This window comes from Ahaetulla prasina, chromosome 8, assembly GCF_028640845.1.
Source record: "Ahaetulla prasina isolate Xishuangbanna chromosome 8, ASM2864084v1, whole genome shotgun sequence".
Lineage (NCBI taxonomy): Eukaryota > Metazoa > Chordata > Lepidosauria > Squamata > Colubridae > Ahaetulla > Ahaetulla prasina.
In genome coordinates, this window is record NC_080546.1 from 18,180,363 (window position 1) to 18,201,992 (window position 21,630).

Below are 21,630 nucleotides of genomic sequence, written 5' to 3' on the forward strand. Positions count from 1 at the left end.
TCTAATGGAACAGAGAGGAACGGCTGAAGAATCAAAAGCTAAATCCTATTAGCATAAAGACAGTTCAAACAGAGAAACCACCAGATGTGAAAATAACTAGAGATAGATTCCTAGAGGCTCTCAGGATTAGGCCGTTGGTTTTTTTCCTGATTATCATTTCAAAGTGCAACAAAGAACTTCATTCTAGGCTATATTACGAAGGGGTTTTTTTTTGGGTGTGTGTGTGGGGTGTGTGTATGTGTGGAAACCCACTGCTTCCCAGTTCTAATCCTAAGGAAAGAAATTCAAGGTCAATGTCCAAGCTTCCTCCCGCTGCATAGCCGTAAATCTCTCTATAAATTCAGCTGGCACTCAGTGGAGCCAGCAGTGGAAGAGTCAAGGATGAGGCTCAGCCGGATAAGTTATTGTTATTGCCCTTACAAGACGTGGCCATAACAAAGAATATCCATTACGGCACTGTACAGACATCCAGCCTCAGCATTTAAATTTCCCATCCCTTGCGCTTGCTCTCTAATGTGGTAACAGATTTTTGCTCTTCAATTGACAGCCTTAAAAGTGGAGGTTCATTTTGAAAATGGTCCTGTCAGGTCTCTCACTGTTTGTTTCCATCCTTGGCGACTTTAGCCCTCCTATGTAGTCCTTATTTTTATTTAAAAACAAAAACAAAACTCCTTCATGTTACTTTGAAGGAGCCCAGCAGACTCATTCCAAATAAATAAATCTTAACCTGTAACATTTCTGTTTGCCGTTTCAACAGCAGTTTAGATAACGGTACATTAAAATAATTTCTGTACTATTGATGGAAGATCTTTCTATCCCAACCCCCCCCCTCCCAAGTGGGTTACTGAATATTTGGATAGTTCCTTTAAACCAGGGGTGAAATGTAAAATTTGTTATTACTGGTTCTGTGGGTGTGGCTTGGTGGTGGTGGGGTTATGTGACTGGGTGGACGTGGCCAACTTTTTCTTTTTTTTTACTTTTAAAAGCATTTTTTCTACAACCTCTTTGGCTGAAGAGGTTGTAAAAAAATGCTTTCAAAAGCCTCTGATGATCCCAGCTGATCCGCGCGATCATCAGAGGCTTTTTCAAAAATGCTTTTAAAAATAATTAAAAAAAACCTCTGATGATTGCTCAGCTCAGCTGGACATGGGGGTGGGGAGGCAGGGATTTTTGCTACCGGTTCTCCGAACCACCCGCCCCATCGCTACTGGATCGGATGATCCAGTCTGAACCGGGAGCATTTCACCCCTGCTTTAAACCTTTAGACTATTCTGCTGGAATCTGTGGTTACATTTTACCCTGTCACCATGGCTTATAATTGGAGGGAACATATACTATGTCTTCTCCCCCAGGACAGCAAAACTGATTAAAAGGATGAGAGTGACTAGCAAAAATGCTATTCAAACAGAACCCCTTTGAGGCTCCGCGAAAGACAATAATCCACCCAGGAACACGTTGTGCAAATGTTATTGCACAAAACATTGTTTCGTTCCCACCACCTACATAGGCAAAACAATGGGTTTTAGGTGGGGGGGGGAAGAGAGAGAGAGAGAGAGAGGGAGGGAGACCCTGAGGTTTGCTTAAATATTGGATTTTTGTTTTTTCTTTCCCCATCATATTAAGGAAAGCTTTTGTGTCTTTTGCTCCCCTGCAGGTTTCAAATCCAAAAGCGTGACCGAACTGATCAGAGAAATCGTAAAAGAGCAGTTTAAAGCCTTCCAAAGTGACATGCAAGAGACAGTGGCTCAGATTTTCAAGATCACATCTGATCTCTCTGAAGATCTTGAGAATACCAAAGGCTTGGTCAAAGGTCTGAATAAATCCTGCCAGAGATTTGCCCTTGATATTGAAAATAGACCTACGAGGGTTGAAATACTAGACATTCGAACCCAGATCTTGCATATTGAAGAAGATATAAGCTCTACGTGTGAAAGGCCAATCAAAGAACTGCAAGAAAAGCAGAGCTCTTTGGAAGCTGACTTAGAGCATCAAAGCTCAAAGAGTGATATTTACTATGGCTCTTTGAACAAAACTCTTACACAAATGAAAGAAGCACACGAACAACTGCTATCAGCAGAGCAACGCTCAGTCCAGAATATACCCATAGCGGCTGAATCAATGAATGATAATCTTACAAATTTCATGACAAATTTACAGGAGAAAATGAAAACACAGAACCTGATGGTTTTGCAGCTATACGATGATCTCAGAATCCAAGATAACAAGATCAATAATCTTACCCTCTCATTAGAAATCCAGAGACACGACCTACAAGGTAGATGTGACAACATATTGTCCGAATGCAAAAGTGAGATCCAAATGCAAATAAGGGGTGTGGAAGGGGATATCCGTTCCTTAAACAAAACGGTGGAGAGTCTTATATTTCCCTTGGATGATAAAATGGAGAAAATGAATGAGCAGATTAATGACCTCTGCTATGACATGGAGATTCTCCAGCCTTTGATTGAACAAGGAGTTCCTTTCAGCCTTTCATCAGAGGATGAGTTGCGGCTCGAAACAGTTGCTATTAGTAGAAAACTGGAGAATTTAACCAGCCTTGTGACAACGCTGAACTTCACCATCGAGGAACTCCACAAAAATCAAAAGGAACTTAAAAATGACGCTCAGGCTCATGATGAAATTTCTAGGAGGCGGATCGATGAATGTTTCGTTTTGATGGAGGATGGGTTAAACAAAACCATGATGGTTATCAACAGTGCTATTGATTCCATCCAAGATAACTACGTCCTCAAAGAAACTCTGACTGCCTGGAAAAATGAGACCGAAGCTTGCTGTGATCGTGGGGAGAAAATGGAAAATATGTTGACGTTAATACCGCAATTTCAAAAGATGAATGAATCCCTTCAGATGCTAGTCAGCCAAAACGAGAAACCAAAGAGAATTTGGCCCACTGTAGAATCTTCCTTTGGCGAACGAGACATCCATCAACTCAGCAGAGGTCACCCTAACCCAAACACCACATTATTAAATGTTCAAGAGCACAAGAGAGACGCTGGTCAACCGGATGAGAAAATATTGCACTCCAGCAACGAATACAACGATCATGAAACACGTCTGCAGGCCGTGGAGGGGAAAATCATCAAATTCTTGGCAAACAATTGTGTCTCAGTAAGAAACGTGAAAGCGGCTGCCACAGAAAATGAGAAAACCGTCTCCGTTCAGCTTCAGACCTTCAATTCCAGAATCAGGGCTCTTGAAGCCAAAAGTATCCGCTTATCGCTGAGTATCCCTCTCTTAAACAAGACAGCCAACGAAGCGAGGGACTTGTGTCAGGATGTCTCTGGAACCATTCGAGAAATGAATGCCAGCCTTCCCAAACTGATGCCAACTGTTCACTCGGATGGCATATTGTTTCAGAAGGGCTTCCAAGAGCTCACTGGCGCCATGATAGAGGCCAAAACAGAAACACTTCTGGCCAACCTAACCTTGTACGTAGACAAATCCCTAGAAAGGGCAGTAGACACCATGACCAAACGGTTAAAGGCAGCTGCTACTCCTCCGAAGAAGCCACTGCCTGGGAAAAAGACACCCGTGAACACGGTTACAAATCAGGCTGGGAGAAGTCAGAGAAACACTGATTCTGCTTTAGAAACAGGTAATATTTCATTTAATATTTCATTTAATATTACCGCTCTTACTGGTGTCACCTGAAATGTTTCTTGATAGATGTGTTTCCTGTAGTCACAATGCGTAAATGCAATGTGATTTAAGTGCTGTTTCTTTTTTTCTTTTTCTTTTTTGTAAAAATCTGCTCATTTTTATGGGAAAACGAGATTCTGTACATGAGCAGATTGTGTATTTATGTCCTTAAAAAAAAAAAAAAGCCCATGGCACTAAGTATGAATTCTGACTGAACATCAAAATATTTAGCAGGGATCACTTTTGCCTTACTGACTAGGTTCAAATGTTGGGTTGAGTGATAATTTGTTTGTATATGTTTTACTCAGTGGTGAAATGTAAAATTTTTTACTACTGGTTCTGTAGCATGGCTTGGTGAGGGGGTAATGTGACTGGGTGGGCGTGACCAACTTTTTTTTTAACTTTTAGAAGCATTTTTTCTTCAGCCAAAGAGGTTGTAGAAAAAATAGTTTTAAAGGGTTCTGATGATCCCAGCTGAGTTGCCTGATTGTCAGAACCTTTTAAAAGCATTTTTTTACAATCACTTTGGCCAAAGAAAAAATGCTTTTAAAAGGTAAAAAAAAAAACCTCTGATAATTGCGTGACTCATCTGGGCATGGGGGCGGGCAGGGATTTTTGCTACCGGTTCTCCGAATCACCCACTGCCATCACTACCAGATTGGGTGATCCGGTCCAAACTGGGAGCATTTCACCCCTGGTTTTACTGAATTGGCTGGGTTTACATCACATCCCTTGCCAAAACTCAAACAAACCACCTTATGGTTATCACGATCTTTGTGGGTTCAGATATATGAAACCAGCCACTGTGTAGAATTGTTTTTTCTCAAACCAAATCTCTTGGAATTACATTTTCTAGAACTCCCAAGCTGTGAGATTATGAATTCTGGTGATTTTATCTCCAAACCTATAGGGTGATAGGTTTTGAAATAAAAACAAATACAGAAATCATAAAAATAAAAATAAAAAGTCAAATGCTGGAGCAAGCAAATGCATTAGCAGCAGGGACATTTGTATACTATATGCTAGCTTTCTCAGATCTGGCCCTCTTCAGGTTTGTTGAGACTGCAACTCTCAAAATCTCTGAACCAATTTGATAAATGGTTATATTAACTGAAGATTCTGAGGGAGGGTTATTGTATGCCATTTTCAGCCTCTTGTGTTAGAAGGTTTTCCACGTGTTTATTAAACATGTTCTGTGTTTGCAGACTTTAATCTTCCTGATCTGAGGAGAATTGTTGGGCTAAGGCAGAGGTGGGGAACTCTGGCCCTTTTATGATTTGTGGACTTCAACTCCCAGAATTCCTGAGCCAACTGGCTCAGGAATTCTGGGATTTGAAGTCCACAAGTCATAAAAGGGCCAGAGTTCCCCACCTCTGGGCTAAGGGCTTGTCCAACAGTCACATGAGCTTCCTGAGCTTCTCAGGAATATTTGCTTGGCTCTAAAACTGACCTAAAATTATATTAGTGTAGTCCTCACTTTACAACCAAAATGGAGCCCGAAATTTATGTTGCTAGATGAAACATTTGTTAAGTGAATTTTTCCCCATTTAACAACCTTTGTTACTGTCTTTAAGTGAATGGCTGCAGTTGTTACGTTAGTAACATGGTTGTTAAATTATTCTGGCTTCCCCATTAATTTTGCTTGTCAGAAGGTCACAAAAAGTGATCACATGGCCGCAGGACACTGCAATCGTCATAAATATGAGTCAGTGGACAAGTGCCTGAATTTTAATTTTGCACATATCTGTCCCAGGGGCTGCAGTTTGAGGACCCCTGATTTAGTGCAATATTAAAAATGCAAATAATTTCTCTGCGGACCACCAGCATTTTCTCATGGACCACCAGTGGTCCATGAACCACCAGTTGGTGACCGCTGATGTAAAATCAACCAAAACAGAAGAATTGAGCATAGAATCAATCCACTATAAAGTGAAGCCAAACACTTTTATCAGAATGAACTCGTGGTGGCCGTATGTTGTCTCCTTAGCAATTCTATGGAAATGATCTGTGATGATCACTCTAACAAAGGGCCACCATAATACAAGTCAATTTAGAACCATGATGGCGAACCTATGGCATGCGTGCCATAGGTGGCACGCGGAGCCATATCCGTGGCCACGCAAACGTTGCCCTAGCTCAGCTCCAGCATGCATGTGTGCACCAGCCAGCTGATTTTCAGGCCTTTTGGGCTCACTGGAAGTTGGGAAACCAGCCATTTCCAGCCTCCGGAGGGTCTCTAGGGGGTGGGGAAGGCCGTTTTTGCCCTCCCAAGACTACTAGAAAGCCTCTGGAGCCTGGGGAGGGCAAAAAATGGATCTACTGGGCCCATTGTCCCATCATGTGCCAAAAGCAGGGAGAGCATGTGTGTGTGTGTGTGTGCACATGCGTGGGAGGCAGAGTGCACTGAATTATGGGTGTGGGCATGCACAAGTGTGACCACTCCCCACACCCCCCCTGCTTTTGGCACCTGACAGCAAAAAGGTTAGCCATCACTGATTTAGAATTTATGAGAAAAAAAGTAGTAACTTCCTAGAGATAAGACTGGAGTTAGTAGCAATAGCAATAGCACTTAGACTTATATACCACTTCACAGTGCTTTACAGTCCTCTCTAAGTGGTTTACAAAGTCAGCATATTGCTCCCAACAATCTGGGTCCTCATTTTACTGACCGCAGAAGGATGGAAGGCTGAGTCAACCTTGAGCCAGTCAGGATTGAACTGTTGAACTGCTGGCAATCAGCAATCAGCAGAATTAACCTGCAGTACTGCACCCTAACCCCTGTGCCACTACAGCTCTTCAAGTAATAGTAGAGTATATAGTAGACCTATAATAATGTCCCAAGTTTTCTGTACAAGGAAGTCAGCATTGTTCCTGAGGAGCCAGCTGAATAAAGACTATAGAAGTGAGATTCCACACAGGTGTGGCAAATGCTTTATAAAGTCCCCTAGCTACAGGATTTCTTCAAAGACAAGACACATATTATTTTAAATTATCTTTTTAAAAAATGGATTTGAGAAACAGAAGTATTTGCACGCACAGTAGGGTGCATTGGTGAACAGCAAAGGCACTTTTGTTCTTTTTTGTGCCTTGTTGTCTACATTTAATAATTTAAATTTTAAATATTAAATTTTAATAAATGTATGGCATGTTAAATAAATCACTCCATTTCCATTCCTTTCATCTCAGAGCACTGTTCAGAGAATACCTAAGTGCTTGCAGTTTCTCTGACAATCGAGCACACAAAAACTTTAAACTGGATTTGGGCTTTAACAATACTCAACTCTGTGTTATATCTTAGGTGCTTAACAAACCTTAATTCCCTGGAATCATTTTTTTCTGCAGCAATAAAAACAGTAAAAGTCAGCAGTTGTATGAATGAAGTACAGCAGCTCATTTTACTTTACTTTATTTTACTTTTTATTTTTATTTTTACTTTAACCCATCTTTCCATGAAGGCAGTTCATGAAGAAACAGCATGTATATGACAAAGATGATTTCCAAGAGATTAGGAAAAGTGGATGGATTCACCCAAAAGTTCTATCAAACCATTCATCTAGCTACCCTAATATTACTTGTGTAATTTTGGAAAACTTATATTCCCTTAAGATTGATTTTAACTAGTGCACTAATTCTACTGTGAACAAACTCTTGACGGTCATTTTTGTTGTGGGATAAAAAGCCTCACAATTTAGGTTAATGAAACTCTACATCAGGGGTGTCAAACTCAAGGCCTGGGGGCCAGATCCAGCCCAAGGGTTGCTTAGATTTAGCCTGCGGGGCTGCCCTGGAAAGAATGAAGGATTGGCCCATGATGCCTCTGCCAGGGGCGCCTGTGGTGGCCCGAGTGCTCTGCCAGTGAAAATGGGCTCCCAATCTCTGTTTTTGGCTGGGATAGCCTCCTGCAACCCCTCTGCCAGCAAAAATGGAGCTCCGGAGGGCTGCATGCAGCCCTCCCAAGCTCAATTTTCACTGGCAGGGGTTGCAGGAAGCCGTCCCAGCCTAAAACAGAGATTTGGAGCTCATTTTCGCTGGCAGAGCACTCAGGCGACCACAGGCGCCCCTGACATGAGTGACATCAAGTTGGCCATGCCCACTCTGGCCACACCCCTGCCCCCAAGGACAAACACAACCCTGATGCGGCCCTCAATAACATTGAGTTTGACACCCCTGCTCTACATTATATGGGTGAGTCTGGATCTTCTCCCATTGATGATTTATGCTTATTGGGAAGGTCACTCTAGAGTTTTTTTTTCATTCATCCACAAGATATGGATCTGAAAGCAAAGAAGCCCAAGAAGTTATTTTCTATAGGGTGCTTCCAAATGGCTTATAGAAAGACACAACCAAGTGATTTATAAGAAGGCCCACAAGATTATGTCTGTTATACTGATGGAAGGAATACAATTCTTATTATAGGTTAGTTCTCAACAGAGATTTAGATTTCCCTCTCACTCCCCACTCCCATCCCAAAAAACCTGAAAGGATCAGAATACAAGCTGCGGTATCTGACATAGCAATTGTACCAAGAGACTTATGCATATTCAGTGCCTTGAACAGAACTATCTTGCAGTTCCATGGGTATTTCTTATCAAGGAAGAAAAAATATAATGGTAAACAAGACCATGTTCTGCTCCGACTGTTATAAACAGACTGAGGATGAAATTTGGAATAAAGATAGTTGAGGACTTTTTTTTTTAAAGAAAAAAAGAACTATTCATAGAATCAGCATGTTGAATTAGCATTGCATGGCTGCTGGCCATGGTGCTGAAAGTAATGCATTGATAACAGCATCTTTGGTCCTTTCAAACTTACTTCTGAATTTCCTAGCAACAGTCCCATCCTATGAGGTTCTCATACAATAAATTTTCCTCCATCTAAACTTCTTTGCTGTTTTTCCTATGCATGTTTTATTCTATAATACTACAAATTTTTGCACACAGAGGAGGACTTAGCATTCTAATATTGTTGCTTAAACATATGCCATACGTGCTAAAACATATGCCATACATGCTTTAGTATATAGAATCCACTAAACAATAGTTTTAATTACTGAAGATAATTTTTTTATCTATCTATCTATCTATCTATCTATCTATCTATCTATCTATCTATCTATCTATCTATCTACCATCAATCATCTATCTATCACCACCATCTATTTATCATTTGTTGAGAGAGCTAGAGAGACAGTTTGATCTAATAATTAAGGAATTAGGCTAGAAAGCAAAAAACAGTGAGTTCAAGTCTCTCCTTAGATGAAATCCAGATGGGTGGTATGGGCTAGTCCAAGGGTCAGCAACCTGTGGCTCCAGTGCCGATTGCAGCTCTTTGGGCCCTCTGCTGTGGCTCCCTGTCAGGTGATCCCACCGCTGGCTGGCCCTACCCCTCACCCTCCCCTCCCAGTCATTCATTGTCTGGCCTGAGAAGGTAAGGGTGATGGCAGGGGATGGAGAAGCGGCCAGGGCAGAGACAGAGAGATACAGAGAGAGCGGGAGACAGTGAGACATAGAGAAATACAGAGAGAGATGGGGGTGAGTGGGTGGGAAAGAGGGAGGGGGGAGAGATATATGTCAAAAGGATTTTTTTGGTTCCCGGTGTTTTTTAACAACTGGTTCTCTGCCCTAATAACCAGCTGGGTAAGAGTGGCTGAGGGGGGGTGTAATGTGACTAGTGGAAGTGAGTGACATTGAGTTGGCCATGCCCACCCAGGTTTTGTGGCTCCCAGTGTTTTCTTTTCTGTGGGAAACGGGTCCAAATGGCTCTTTGAGTATTTAAGGTTACAGACCTCTGGGCTACTCACTCTCTCAGCCCAATCAACCTCTCAGGGTTGTTGATGTGGGGAAAATAGGAGGAGGAAGGTGTGTTGGAGATGCTCACTACTCTGAGTTACTGATAAAAATAATAAAGATAAAGGATATGGACGGAGGGGTTCATGTTGGACTTGGCTGAAAAATTAATATCAGATACCACCTTCCCCTGGCCTATCTTACCCCCTCCCTCCCCATCCTTTAGCCATTGTATTTTGTATTTTTATAGATTTATAGTATTTTATTTATATAGTTTTACTTTTTAATATTATAAGCCTCCCAGAGTTACTCTGCAGTAGAGTGCATATGTATATGAAACTGAAATTTGAACTCTACTGGTGCATTGCTTTGTCCTGGAAATTATTGCTATGATCCACGGAATGCAATGTGTGTGGGAGCAGGAGAGGAAGAATGAGTAAATGATTAGTTAAGGCCCACAAGTGTGTTTCAGGCTGCAAACCTCATCTGTCTAACTTTTGAAGGGGAAGGTGGGCTCACATGAAGCTTTGTATTAGCCTAGGAAGCTCAAATTCATCACTGTTGAAGTGTTATGCTTGGACTGCAAATAAAGATAGCTCAGAGTAGCAATGGAGTGCCCATGAAAAGAGGCAATTCATACATCTGCCAGCAATCAGCACTCATTCTGAAAACCCTTTTCATCTCCTAAGCTCATCTACCTGCCTCTTGAGCATACCTGGACTAGTCATTCAATACCTGGAGGCTGACCTGCCTGAAATATTGTTGGAAGAACATGCATACTCTGTTATTACTGTTTAAAAATCCTAAGTGATAAATATGTAATACCGTCTCATAATTCTGTTCAATTCAATTATGTATCACAGTGCTATAGAACAGTGATTTCTAGAGTCTAGTTCAAGAGGGACCTGGTTGTATCTGAGTATTCAATTTAAACTGTATAGGTAATAGAATCAAGAAAGTACTTTATATCCAGATGTATCAATACAAACTGCATGGAAGAATAATTAAGATTTGTTTTATAAAATGCCTACATTTTAGAAGTTGTAGGATGGTTTTAAAAATGATCCAAGTTGTACCTATGAGGAGAAAGTAGAAAAACAACACAGAAAGAGGAAAACAAATAAATTCAGATTGCCTAAATTCCTAGCAATATAGGTGGGAAATTGATGCAAAAAAGGCAATTTTTAAAAGGATAGTCAAACAGTTGTTGGTCTCAACCAAGCTGAGAGATTGGACCAAGTACAGAAATCTTTCTCATTGTGTTGACCAGATGGAATGGCTACTAACTAGAGATAACATATTATAGTGTTGTATAGTGAAAAGACATTAGGGATGTGGTGGCTCAGTGGCTAAGACGCAGAGCTTGTCGATTGAAAGGTCGGCAGTTCAGTGGTTCGAATCCCTAGTGCCGTGTAACAGGGTGAGCTCCCGTTACTTGTCCCAGCTTCTGCCAACCTAGCAGTTCGAAAGCACGTAAAAAAATGCAAGTAGAAAAGTAGGGACCATCTTTGGTGGGAAGGTAACAGCTTTCTGTGCGCCTTTGGCATTTAATCAGGCCAGCCACATGACCACGGAGACGTCTTCAGACAGCACTGGCTCTTCGGCTTTGAAACAAAGATGAGCATTGCCCCCTTGAGTCGGGAACGAGTAGCACATACATGCGAGGGGAACCTTTACCGTTACCCTTTTAATGGAAAGCATCAAGATAGTATAGGTTGTAAAATGACAGGGTGAATTTTGTAGAGATAGCTTTCAGTATGAAAGATATTTTAATTTCACTGTCATCCTCTACCTGCAACCTATAATGGTTCTGAGAACAGCTACATCTCCTGATTTTGTTGTACTTACAGGCTGAATTTATTCTTTGGCATATTCCTATATATGAAAAGCTTTGCGGCATCTCGTAGAATATTCAAAATGCCTTCAGGTGCTTGTTCTATTTCACTGGTATTAACATTGTTAATGTATACCTGCCTACCCGGTATTTCAGATATGAAAAGAGGGACATGTTTATGTGATCAACTTATGTAAGCCTCTTACCAGATACTGTTTGTTATGTTGCTAAAGGCTATATTGGTCTGCTATATTGAATGTCTTTGCAATAACCTGTTCTGCTTTAAAAGCCAAGAAGGCATTAGGTACTGGTGTAGTTATTACAGCAATGTTTCTCAGCTTTGGCTGCTTTAAATGGGTGGACTGCCTCCCAGAATCCTCCAACCGGCATGCTGGCAGAATTCTGAGAATTGAAGTCCATCTATCTTGAAATTTGCCAAGATTGAGAGATATTGGATTACAGTATCAGGCTAGAGTTACAGAGGCCTGGATTCCAATCCATTATCAACTCTTCTGCTCAATAATAACTTAATTTACCTGCTTTCTCAGCAGGTTGTGGGGAAATGAGATGAGATGGGAAGCCATGTTCTGTATACTGTGGTGGCACAGTGGTTAGAATGCAGGATTGCAGGCTAACTCACTCTTCACTGCCAGGAGTTTGATTCTGATCGGTTCAAGGTTGAGTCAGCCTTCCATCCTTCCAAGATCAGTAAAATGAGGACTCGGACTGTAAATCGCTTAGAGAGGGCTTTAAAGCACTGTGAAGCAGTATATAAATCTAAGTGCTATTGCTATTGCCCTGAATATTTTTGGAAGAAGATGGTTCATAAATTTTGTTGATGTTAGTTGCGAAGTCATGTCTGATCCATTGTGACCCCATGGACAATGTTCCTCCAGGCCTTCCTGTCCTCTACCATCCTCTGGAGTCCATTTAAGCTCATGCCTACTGCTTCATGACTCCATCCAGCCACCTCGTTCTCTGTTGTCCCCTTTTTGTTTTGCCTTCAATTGTTCCCAGCATTAGGCTCTTCTCCAGTGAGTCCTTCCTTCTCATTAGGTGGTCAAAGAATTTGAGTTTCATCTTCAAGTCCTGGCCTTCTAAAGAGTAGTCAGGGCTGATCTCCTCTAGGACTGACTGGTTTGATTGCCTTGCAGTCCAAGGGACTCACAGGAGTCTTCTCCAGTACCATAGTTCAAAGATCTCAATTCTTTGGCGCTCAGCCTTTCTTATGGTCCAATGGTTCGTAAATATAATGATTAATATTCCCCAGTATGACAGTGCTCATATATTGCATGCCTTCTGCTATAGCCATGATAGCAACCTATGGTCCCACTGGAAGTTGGCAAATGGGCCATTTCTGGCATCCGGAGGACCTTCAGGAGGATGGGGAAGGTAGTTTTCACTTCCCCAAACTCCTAGAGAGGCCCTGGAGGCTGGGGACAGCAAAAAAACAGGCCTTCCAGTCCCTCTGGAAGTTGGGCCACTTTTGGCCTCCAGGGGACCTCCGGGGTGGCGGGTGGGGAAGGCTGTTTTCCCCCCCCGACTCCTAGAAAGGCTCTGGAGCCAAGTGAGAGAGAAAAACAGGCCTACTGGGCCATCACATACCAGGAACAGGGGGAGCGAGGGGTCGCACAGACATGCAAGGGGGGAGTATAGAATTATAGGTATGGGCATATGCATACTGGACCCTCCCTCCCCCCCTCCTGGCACACGATGGAAAAAAGTTAGCCATCACTGTGCTATAGGATGGTCTAACATTTTAAGAAGATTTAAATATGAAATTAATTCCCAAGAAGCCAAAATCTCGGCCAAGAGCAAACATTATTCTGTAGGAATCGTTTCTCAAACTTGGCTGCTTAAAGATATGTGATCTTCTACTCCCAGGATTCCTCAGCCGGACCATGCATCTTCAAATGATCAAGGCTGAGAAACACTGTAAGGTTCACCCAAAATTTCTATTGCGGTGATAAAAGCACACAGGCTTCCATTATGCTAATACTATCAGTTAATCTTCAGAAGATCCAATTTGGTTCCAGTCCAAAATCCTCGGGAAATCACAGCTTAGGTTCTCAACTATAAAATATGAGACCTGAATGATAAAGCATTAGAAGGTCTTGTATTGATGAATGAAATGTTACTTGACAGTATACCCAGGCATGCAGAGTTGGGTTGAGTGCATCTCATTCACTTTAGATTGGCAAAAATGATGACTGATTAGTCAGTTGAATCCCAATGTCATCTACGCCAGTAAAAATGTCTGATGAAATTCCCCGATGGCAAATAACATTAGAGAGAACAAATACACTGCTCCTGAAAACAGCATAATTTATATGCAAATAAATAATGGTGGCTGCCTTTCTTCTGTTATCATTCTAGGAATGGTAAGGAAAAATTCTGTTCATTTCTCTAGTTTAGATGAACTGACCTAATTTGCACTTACCGGACAAATATTTTATAAATTAGGGTTTTTTTTCCCCATCAGTCCTAACAATCCAGTATTTTAGCTTTAAAATGTAAGGGTCATTTTAGCTTTTTTGAAGATAGAACAATTGGAAGATTGTTTTCTTTCCCTGTATGTGTTTGAGGGTGAAGAGGTTTGTCTCAAATCCAGGGGGTTTCTTCCTGTCAAATGACTATGGATATATAACTGGAAATTGTTAACTTTTACAGTAGATTTGTAGATTTTGGGATAGATGCTCTAACCTCAAGTTCTAGGGGAAAGGATGAATAGACTAAGACACGGATGTCAAACTCACGGCGTCACGTTGCCATCACATCACGTTTCGTGATGTTTTTCCTCTTCGTGGAGCTAGGGTGGGTGTGACCTGTACATGACACATCCGGCCCATGGGCCACCACTTTGACACCCCTGGACTAAGACAAGGCCCCTGTTGTAGCCCACCAGTGGTCAGCTGAGCTGGCAACAGACTCAGACAGTGATGAGGTTGGGGAGGAACATGGGCCAGTCCGGGAGTCTGGGGAAGGCTCTGATGAGGGCTCTGTGTTGGAGGCAGAGATGGGGCCAGGCCAATAGCCAATTCTCAGCTACCTTCGGAGTCGGAGATAAGTTGGGCTGAAGAACAGCTGGAGCCTGTTCCCGATGTGCACATGGCAGAGCTGCCAGGAGAAGGGAACAGTTAAGGAACAAGGGCCAACTCAGGAATAAAGGCACAAGGGGACACTGAATGGCTCCTCCCATAGGGAATAAAGAGGATCAAGAGGGGAGTGGAGTTTGCAGGAGACAATTAGTTTATTTCATTAGTGAGAAGATCTGTTTGTGACTCTCAGAGACTCCTTGCCAAGTATTTTCTTCTACAGAGAAAATTGCGATTAGAAGATATAGGCCTGGCATCTCTCCAAGCCTGATAAGGTCTGTGGTTGTAAATTCACCCTTGAAACACTGTTTGCTGGATGTGAATGAGAGGAATTCACATTAGCTTAATAAAATGGGGTTTTGTTGGGACAAGAAGTCTGCTTCGTGCTTTTGTGAAGCCTAAGTCAGAACAGCCCCATCTACTTCTCCTCTTTTTAAAAGTTTTAAATAGACTTTAGTGTTAATACGAATTTAGTATTTCATCTTGTTGCTTTTATTGATTGTAAGCCACCATTTCTAGGTGGGATGAATGGCATATGTTTAATAAATAAATAAAAATGAAAAAAAATGCATTTTATGTACATTGGGTCTACAGATAGTGGTATATCCTGGCAAAGCAAGACATAAACTCAGCAAAACTTTGGACTCAACATACAGAAAACCGATGTAGATTTCAAATGAAACGTTCATGGAGTCATGTTCATCCCTATCAAGTTGGCGTAGAGACGACAGAAAGCAGATTTATTAACTTTAATTTTGGGTGCTACTTTTTGCTACGGGGACTAACTCTGGCTATTCGTGCTTTCTCATTTTCAATCCAGGGGATTACCTGAGCTGTAGTAGCTCCCCGTGTCAAAATGGAGGGACCTGCGTCAATGAAAAGAGGGGCTTTGTCTGTGCTTGCCGCTATCCTTTCGGAGGAGCCAACTGCAGCGCCAAGTTGACGGAGGAAAATGCTGCAGCCATAGGTGAGCAAATGCAAAATACACCACGCCTGTTTCAGAATAACAGGATGACCGAGTTGGACCTTGGAGGTCTTCTAGTCCAGGGGTCCCCAACCTTGGCAACATTAAGCCTGGTGGACTTCAACTCCCAGAATTCCCCAGCCAGCAACTGGAAGTTGAAGTCCTCCAGGCTTAAAGTTGCCAAGGTTGGAGACCCCTATTCTAGTCCAACCCTCTGCTCAAGCAGAAGACCCTAAAGCCGTGATGGCAAACCTATGGCATGCGTGCCCAAAGCGGCATGCGAAGCCATGTCTCCCGGCACATGTGGCTTTACCTGATTGTCTTTCAAGTTTCCCTCCCTCCCTCCCTTCCTTTGTCAGCATGCGCACTTGATGATCAGCTGCCCTTTGTGCAGGTGGCAGTGCCAAAACCCGGTGTGCGCATGCATGTCTGCCAGCTGATTGTCAGGTGTGTACAGTATGTGCGCCAAAACCCAGAAGTTTGGCTTTTCTGGAGCACCATCCCTTCGTGCCATAAACTAGCCCGCACATGCACGCTGTCCAGTTGATTGTCAGGTGCGCATGTGCACTAGAACCCAGAAGTTCGGCTTTTCCAGAGTGCAGCCCAGACAAGCGCGCATGCGCAATGTTTCTGCATGACCTTTTCAGCACACAGTGCCGAAAAAGTTCGCCATCACTGCCCTAAAGCATTGCGGACAAATGGCTGTCCAGTCTCTTTTTAAAAGTCTCCAGGGATGTTCCCAGCTTCTCCAGCTGTAGACCAGAGTGTGAAAGGAAGAGAAGAAGAAGCTCCACTTAATGGTGAAGATATTTATTGTTCCGTGAGAGTCTACAGTCCTCTGTTTGCACCAACCTCATATCCAAGCATATTGTTGTGACCCAGGCCCAAGTAGGTAGCAGCAAACTTAGTCCGTAGAAAAATAAACTTTATTCGAACAGCTGGGTATGACTTCATTCCCAGCATCGTTCAACTCAAAGTAAAACAAATGCCTCCCAAACACAGACTCTTCAGTTATCTCACAAACCTTAGTCCAATTAGGCAAACTGCCAAAGGCCCTTCTTAGTAAATGTCCAGAAGTCACAAAAACAAAGATATTCACAAATCAGAGGACACAGCTACAGTGTTGTTTTCCGGCAAGCTGAAACACCGGTGCTGGTCTGTTTTAAGCCTTATGGGAGGGGCCAATCATCTCTTGGCCCTACTCCCGAGTTGTCCTCTCTGCTTGAGCTGCTCTTGCCTTCTGGCAGCTCTTCTCATGCATGCATTAGGAACAGGCTCCTCCTGTTCCTCTGCCTCACTACTATCAGTCTCTGGAGGCTCTGGAGTCCGCACCTCACTTCCCGATGGCCTTGGGCCTCACCTCAGCCTCATCGCTCTCTGACTCTGTTGCCAGCTCTGTAGGCTGCTGACAGACCACAACACATATGACATCTAATACATAACTAGCAGGTCTATCTAATACATAACTAGCAGGTCTATAACTAGCAGACAATGACGAATCCGCATATAGACGAGAGGTCGAACGACTAGCCTTGTGGTGCAACCAAAACAATCTGGAACTGAACACACTCAAAACCGTAGAAATGGTGGTAGATTTTAGGAAAAACCCTTCCATACTTCCACCTCTCACAATACTTGACAACACAGTATCAACAGTAGAAACCTTCAAATTTCTGGGTTCTATCATATCGCAAGATCTCAAATGGACAGCTAACATCAAAAACATCATTAAAAAAGGACAACAAAGAATGTTCTTTCTGCGCCAACTCAGTAAGCTCAAACTGCCCAAGGAGCTGCTGATCCAGTTCTACAGAGGAATTATTGAGTCTGTCATTTGCACCTCTATAACTGTCTGGTTCGGTTCTGCAACCCAACAAGAAAAACACAGACTCTTCAGTTATCTCACAAACCTTAGTCCAATTAGGCAAACTGCCAAAGGCCTTTCTTAGTAAATGTCCAGAAGTCACAAAAACAAAGATATTCATGAAGCAGAGGACACAGCTACAATGTTGTTTTCCGGCAAGCTGAAACACCGATGCTGGTCTGTTTTAAGCCTTATGGGAGGGGCCAATCATCTCTTGGCCCTACTCCTGAGTTGTCCTCTCTGCTTGAGCTGCTCTTGCCTTCTGGCAGCTCTTCTCATGCATGCATTAGGAACAGGCTCCTCCTGTTCCTCTGCCTCACTACTATCAGTCTCTGGAAGTTCTGGAGTCCGCACCTCACTTCCCGATGGCCCTGGGCCTCACCTCAGCCTCATCGCTCTCTGACTCTGTTGCCAGCTCTGTAGGCTGCTGACGGACCACAACACATATGACATCTAATACATACATACATATCGTAGCAGGTCTACAATAGATTGAACAAGGGTGGCATTTAGCCAAGTAGTTGAGTCAGAAATAGGTAAATGAGAACAGGATAGCACTTTTCTAAAGTTGTGAAATTGCATGATTAGGAAATCGGATGCACAGCTCAGGTTGTACACAGATGGGGTGTATTTCAAACCTCTACTTTAGGAAAATGGGTCTGGCTCTATTGGGACAATGTGGGATAATAGTTAAGGCAGGGTTTCCAAACTCTCAGGATTTCCTATAAACTAATTGTGTTTTCTGACGGCCAGTTCCAAAGATTGCTTCTGTATTTTCTTCCTGGCTCTGGGGAGGTGCTTCTGCCCAGGCTGGGTTCTGGACCTCTCATCTTGATCAGACATAGGATCCCTCCCTCCCTCCCTCCCTTTGTCAGCCACCCAGAACAAGACAAACTGATTTTGCATTCACACAATATCCCAAGACCTTCTGCTGGTAATTTGCTTTGGGTTGCAGTGAGTCCTTTCTGTTCCACCCACCCACCCATTCATTTCCCATCTAGAATAATATTTCCAGGGTGAATGGGAAACAGGCTGGGCTATGCTATACCTTTTCTTCAGTGGTGAAATCCAATTTTTTTTACTACCGGTTCTGTGGGCGTGGCTTGGTGAGCATGGTGTGGCGTGGTGGGCGTGGCTTGGTCGGCGTGGCAGGTGAAGAATATTGGAAAATCTCCATTCCCACCCCATTCCGGGGGAAGGATGCTGCAATATCCCCATTCCCTCCCCACTCCTGGGAAAGGATATTGCAAAATCTCCATTCCCACCCCACTCCAGGGGAAGGATACTGCAAAATCTCCATTCCCACCCCATTCCAGGGGAAGGATACTGCAAAATCTCCATTCCCTCCCCACTCCAGGGAAAGGATACTGCAAAATCTCCATTCCCACCCCATTCCAGGGGAAGGATACTGCAAAATCCCCATTCCCTCCCCACTCCAGGGGAAGGATACTACAAAATCCCTATTCCCCCCCCCCCACTCTGGGGCCAGCCTGAAGTGGTATTTGCCAGTTCTCCGAACAACTCAAAATTTCTGCTACCGGTTCTCCGAACTGCTCAAAATTTCCACTAGCGGTTCTCCAGAACCACTCAGAACCTGCTGGATTTCACCCCTGCTTTCCTTCCCATTGGCCATATGAAGTTCAGGCCCTTGCTTTCCTGGGAGTCAGAGTCTTGCAAAGCCCTTCATTTCCTGACTTCCAAACATCATAATTGGTCAGAAATGGCTGTTTACAACTTCCCTAAGGGTGGGGCATGAACCACAGATTAAGGTTCTAGACTAGGACTGAAGAGACCCAAGGTGAAGTCAACCTTCAGCCATGAAAACTCACTAGGTGACTTTGCTGAGGGTTTCATAATGGAAAAACAACAATAGGCTCTTCTGGGTTTGTGCAGGAACGTTGGAACCAAAACAAAACAAAACTGGCTGGTAAAAAAAGAACCAGGACAAAAATAAATGTTATTTTAGTTTGCATTTAGATTTCATTAGAAACACTATATGAATATTATCTATGCCTTCCATGTTTAACTTCCCATTTAGTGGGGCTTCCCAAGATTTGAAAGTCCTGTATTTAACCTACAGTTTCCTCCTCCTCCTCCTCCTCCTCCTCCTCCTCTATTATCTTATACATAGCTGGTATTTTGTGGGGCTGGACAACAAATGCAAACTTGTTGCTTTTGAAAAGTGTGCAACATCGAAACATCGATGAACACAAAACATCGATGAAACATGAAACATCGGAGGAACAGAAATCGTGATAACCCCCCCCCCTTAATATAGTAGCACAGGACTGCTAACACAACAGATTCACACACACTTTTCCCAGTGCATTTTGACAGTGGTTCTGAAGAGAATTGCTTTCTGCACAATTTAAAAATTCATTCCCCTCCCTCCTCTTTTCTTCTTTATTTCTCGGGAATTTGACAGAAGGCCTGGGGGAAAGTTTATAACTCTACCTGTGTCTGCTATATGAAGCTGATCCCACTTAAATCAGCAATTCCGCATGAGAAGACAACAAAAGGCAGGCTGGGATGTTATGGCAGGCTTAGAGGGCGAATGCTGAAAATAGCATCTCGGAGCCCGGATTCCCTTGCACTGCTTTCTCATTAAACTTATTCTGTGACATGACAGCATTATGCAGATTTCCCCTCCCTTGTTTCTCCCCATTGGCTACTACATCCTGTGGGTGTAGAAAATTGCAGCAAAATGACAATATGGAAGAAGGAAGGAAGGGTGGTAGAGAATATTACTGGGCAGAGATATTCTCCTGCATTTTCCTCTTATCGCCTTTGTTTAATTTGAGGGGGAAAAAATGTTTTTGAAACTCTTCCAAGAAAAAGCTGTCCATTTCAGAGAAACTGTCATGAAAAGAATGTACTGTTCTTGCCCTTATTTAATTATAAGGCAAAAGGTTTGTGTGTATGCTTGAAAACCGTGCCTTTTACTCAGAGGTGGGTTTCAGCAGGTTCTGACAAGTTCTGGAGAACCGGTAGTGGAAATTTTGAGTAGTTTGGAGAACCGGTAGTAAACATTCTGACTGACCCCTCCCCCTATCTATTTTCTGCCTCCCAAGTCCCAGCTGATCAGGAGGAAATGGGGATTTTGCAGTATCCTTCCCCTGGAGTGGGGAGGGAATGGATATTTTACAGTATCCTTCTCCTGGAGTGGGGTGGGCATGGACATTTTACCAGTATCCTTCCCTTGCATGCCCACCAAGCCATGCCCATTAAGCCATGCCACGCCCACCAAGCCACACCCACAGAACCGATAGTAAAAAAAAATTTTTGACAGCTTCCACTGCCTTAAGAAAGTTCAAAACAATCTTAATGATCCATCTCATCCTGGGCACCTTTTCTTTTTTCTTTTGGAACTATTACCATCTGTTAGATGGTACAGGACAATAAAAACAAGGACAGATAGATTGGAAAACAACTTCTATCCCAGAGCAGTAACTATATTGAATTCTACTGCATAGTGCAATATTAAGGCCGCATCAGCGGTTTTCAATTCAATTGTATATAATGTGAAGGATGTGTGGTTTTGATTTATTTTTTAAAGTTTTTTTAATGTATAATGTACACTGAAGATGGTGTTTAATTTTGTTGTATGAGGTGCAATGACAGCAAAGTATATTACGTTATTATTACTGCTCAAAAGCTCTACCCAGGTTTTTTTTTTCCCCACATTCTGATCCCATTATTTTATTGCCTGTTTGTTTTGCAGATTTCTCCAAGGGGTCTTACAGATATGCACCAATGATAGCCTTTTTTGCTTCGCACACCTATGGGATGAACACACCTGGTCCGATTCGGTTTAACAATCTGGATGTCAACTATGGGACCTCCTACGTCCCTGCAAATGGACGGTTCCGCGTACCATACTTGGGAGTATATGTCTTTGAGTATAACATTGAGTCAAGCAGCCCATCCATCTCAGGCTACCTTGTGGTTGACGGAACAGACAAGCTAGCTTTCCGATCCGAAAATGGAAGCGGAGACAAGTATGTCACTAGAGTAGTTACTGGAGATGCTATATTGGAACTGAACTACGGACAAGAAGTCTGGCTCAGACTGGCAAAGGGCTCTATCCCAGCAAAATACCCACCCGTAACTACATTTAGTGGCTACTTATTGTACCGCACATAAAAGCTGCCATCCAATATTTCTTCCCTGTTACTTCTCACTTCTTTCTACCCAAATAAAGGAAATCTCATTTAGAGTTCCCAGCTCTTCTTTGGTAGATGTCCTGTGCCTCTAATTTTTGCACAACAGACAGAAATTAGATAGGAAATACTTTCCCCATGCTTGGATTTTAGCGCTGGCTAAAAAACAACAACAAACCAACAACACCCAGATAACTTGGCTAATGACAAAAGGATGGCACTCGGTATTTCCCAGTCTTGGCACCTTTCAGACTTCTAGGTATCAGC

The 21,630-nt window shown here is 42.9% G+C and overlaps 1 protein-coding gene across 2 annotated transcripts in view; it reads left to right on the forward strand.

The window, feature by feature from the left end:
* Nucleotides 1-21,419, forward strand: part of MMRN1 (multimerin 1) — an 87,980-nt gene extending 66,561 nt beyond the window's left edge. For both annotated transcript variants that reach the window (XM_058192744.1, XM_058192745.1), the window contains exons 6-8: nt 1,655-3,616; nt 15,196-15,342; nt 20,925-21,419. In XM_058192744.1, the coding sequence (XP_058048727.1) occupies nt 1,655-3,616; nt 15,196-15,342; nt 20,925-21,346 (2,531 nt within the window). In that variant the 3' untranslated portion in view covers nt 21,347-21,419. The remainder of the gene's footprint in view (nt 1-1,654; nt 3,617-15,195; nt 15,343-20,924) is intronic.
* The last annotated feature ends 211 nt before the right edge of the window (nt 21,420-21,630 follow it).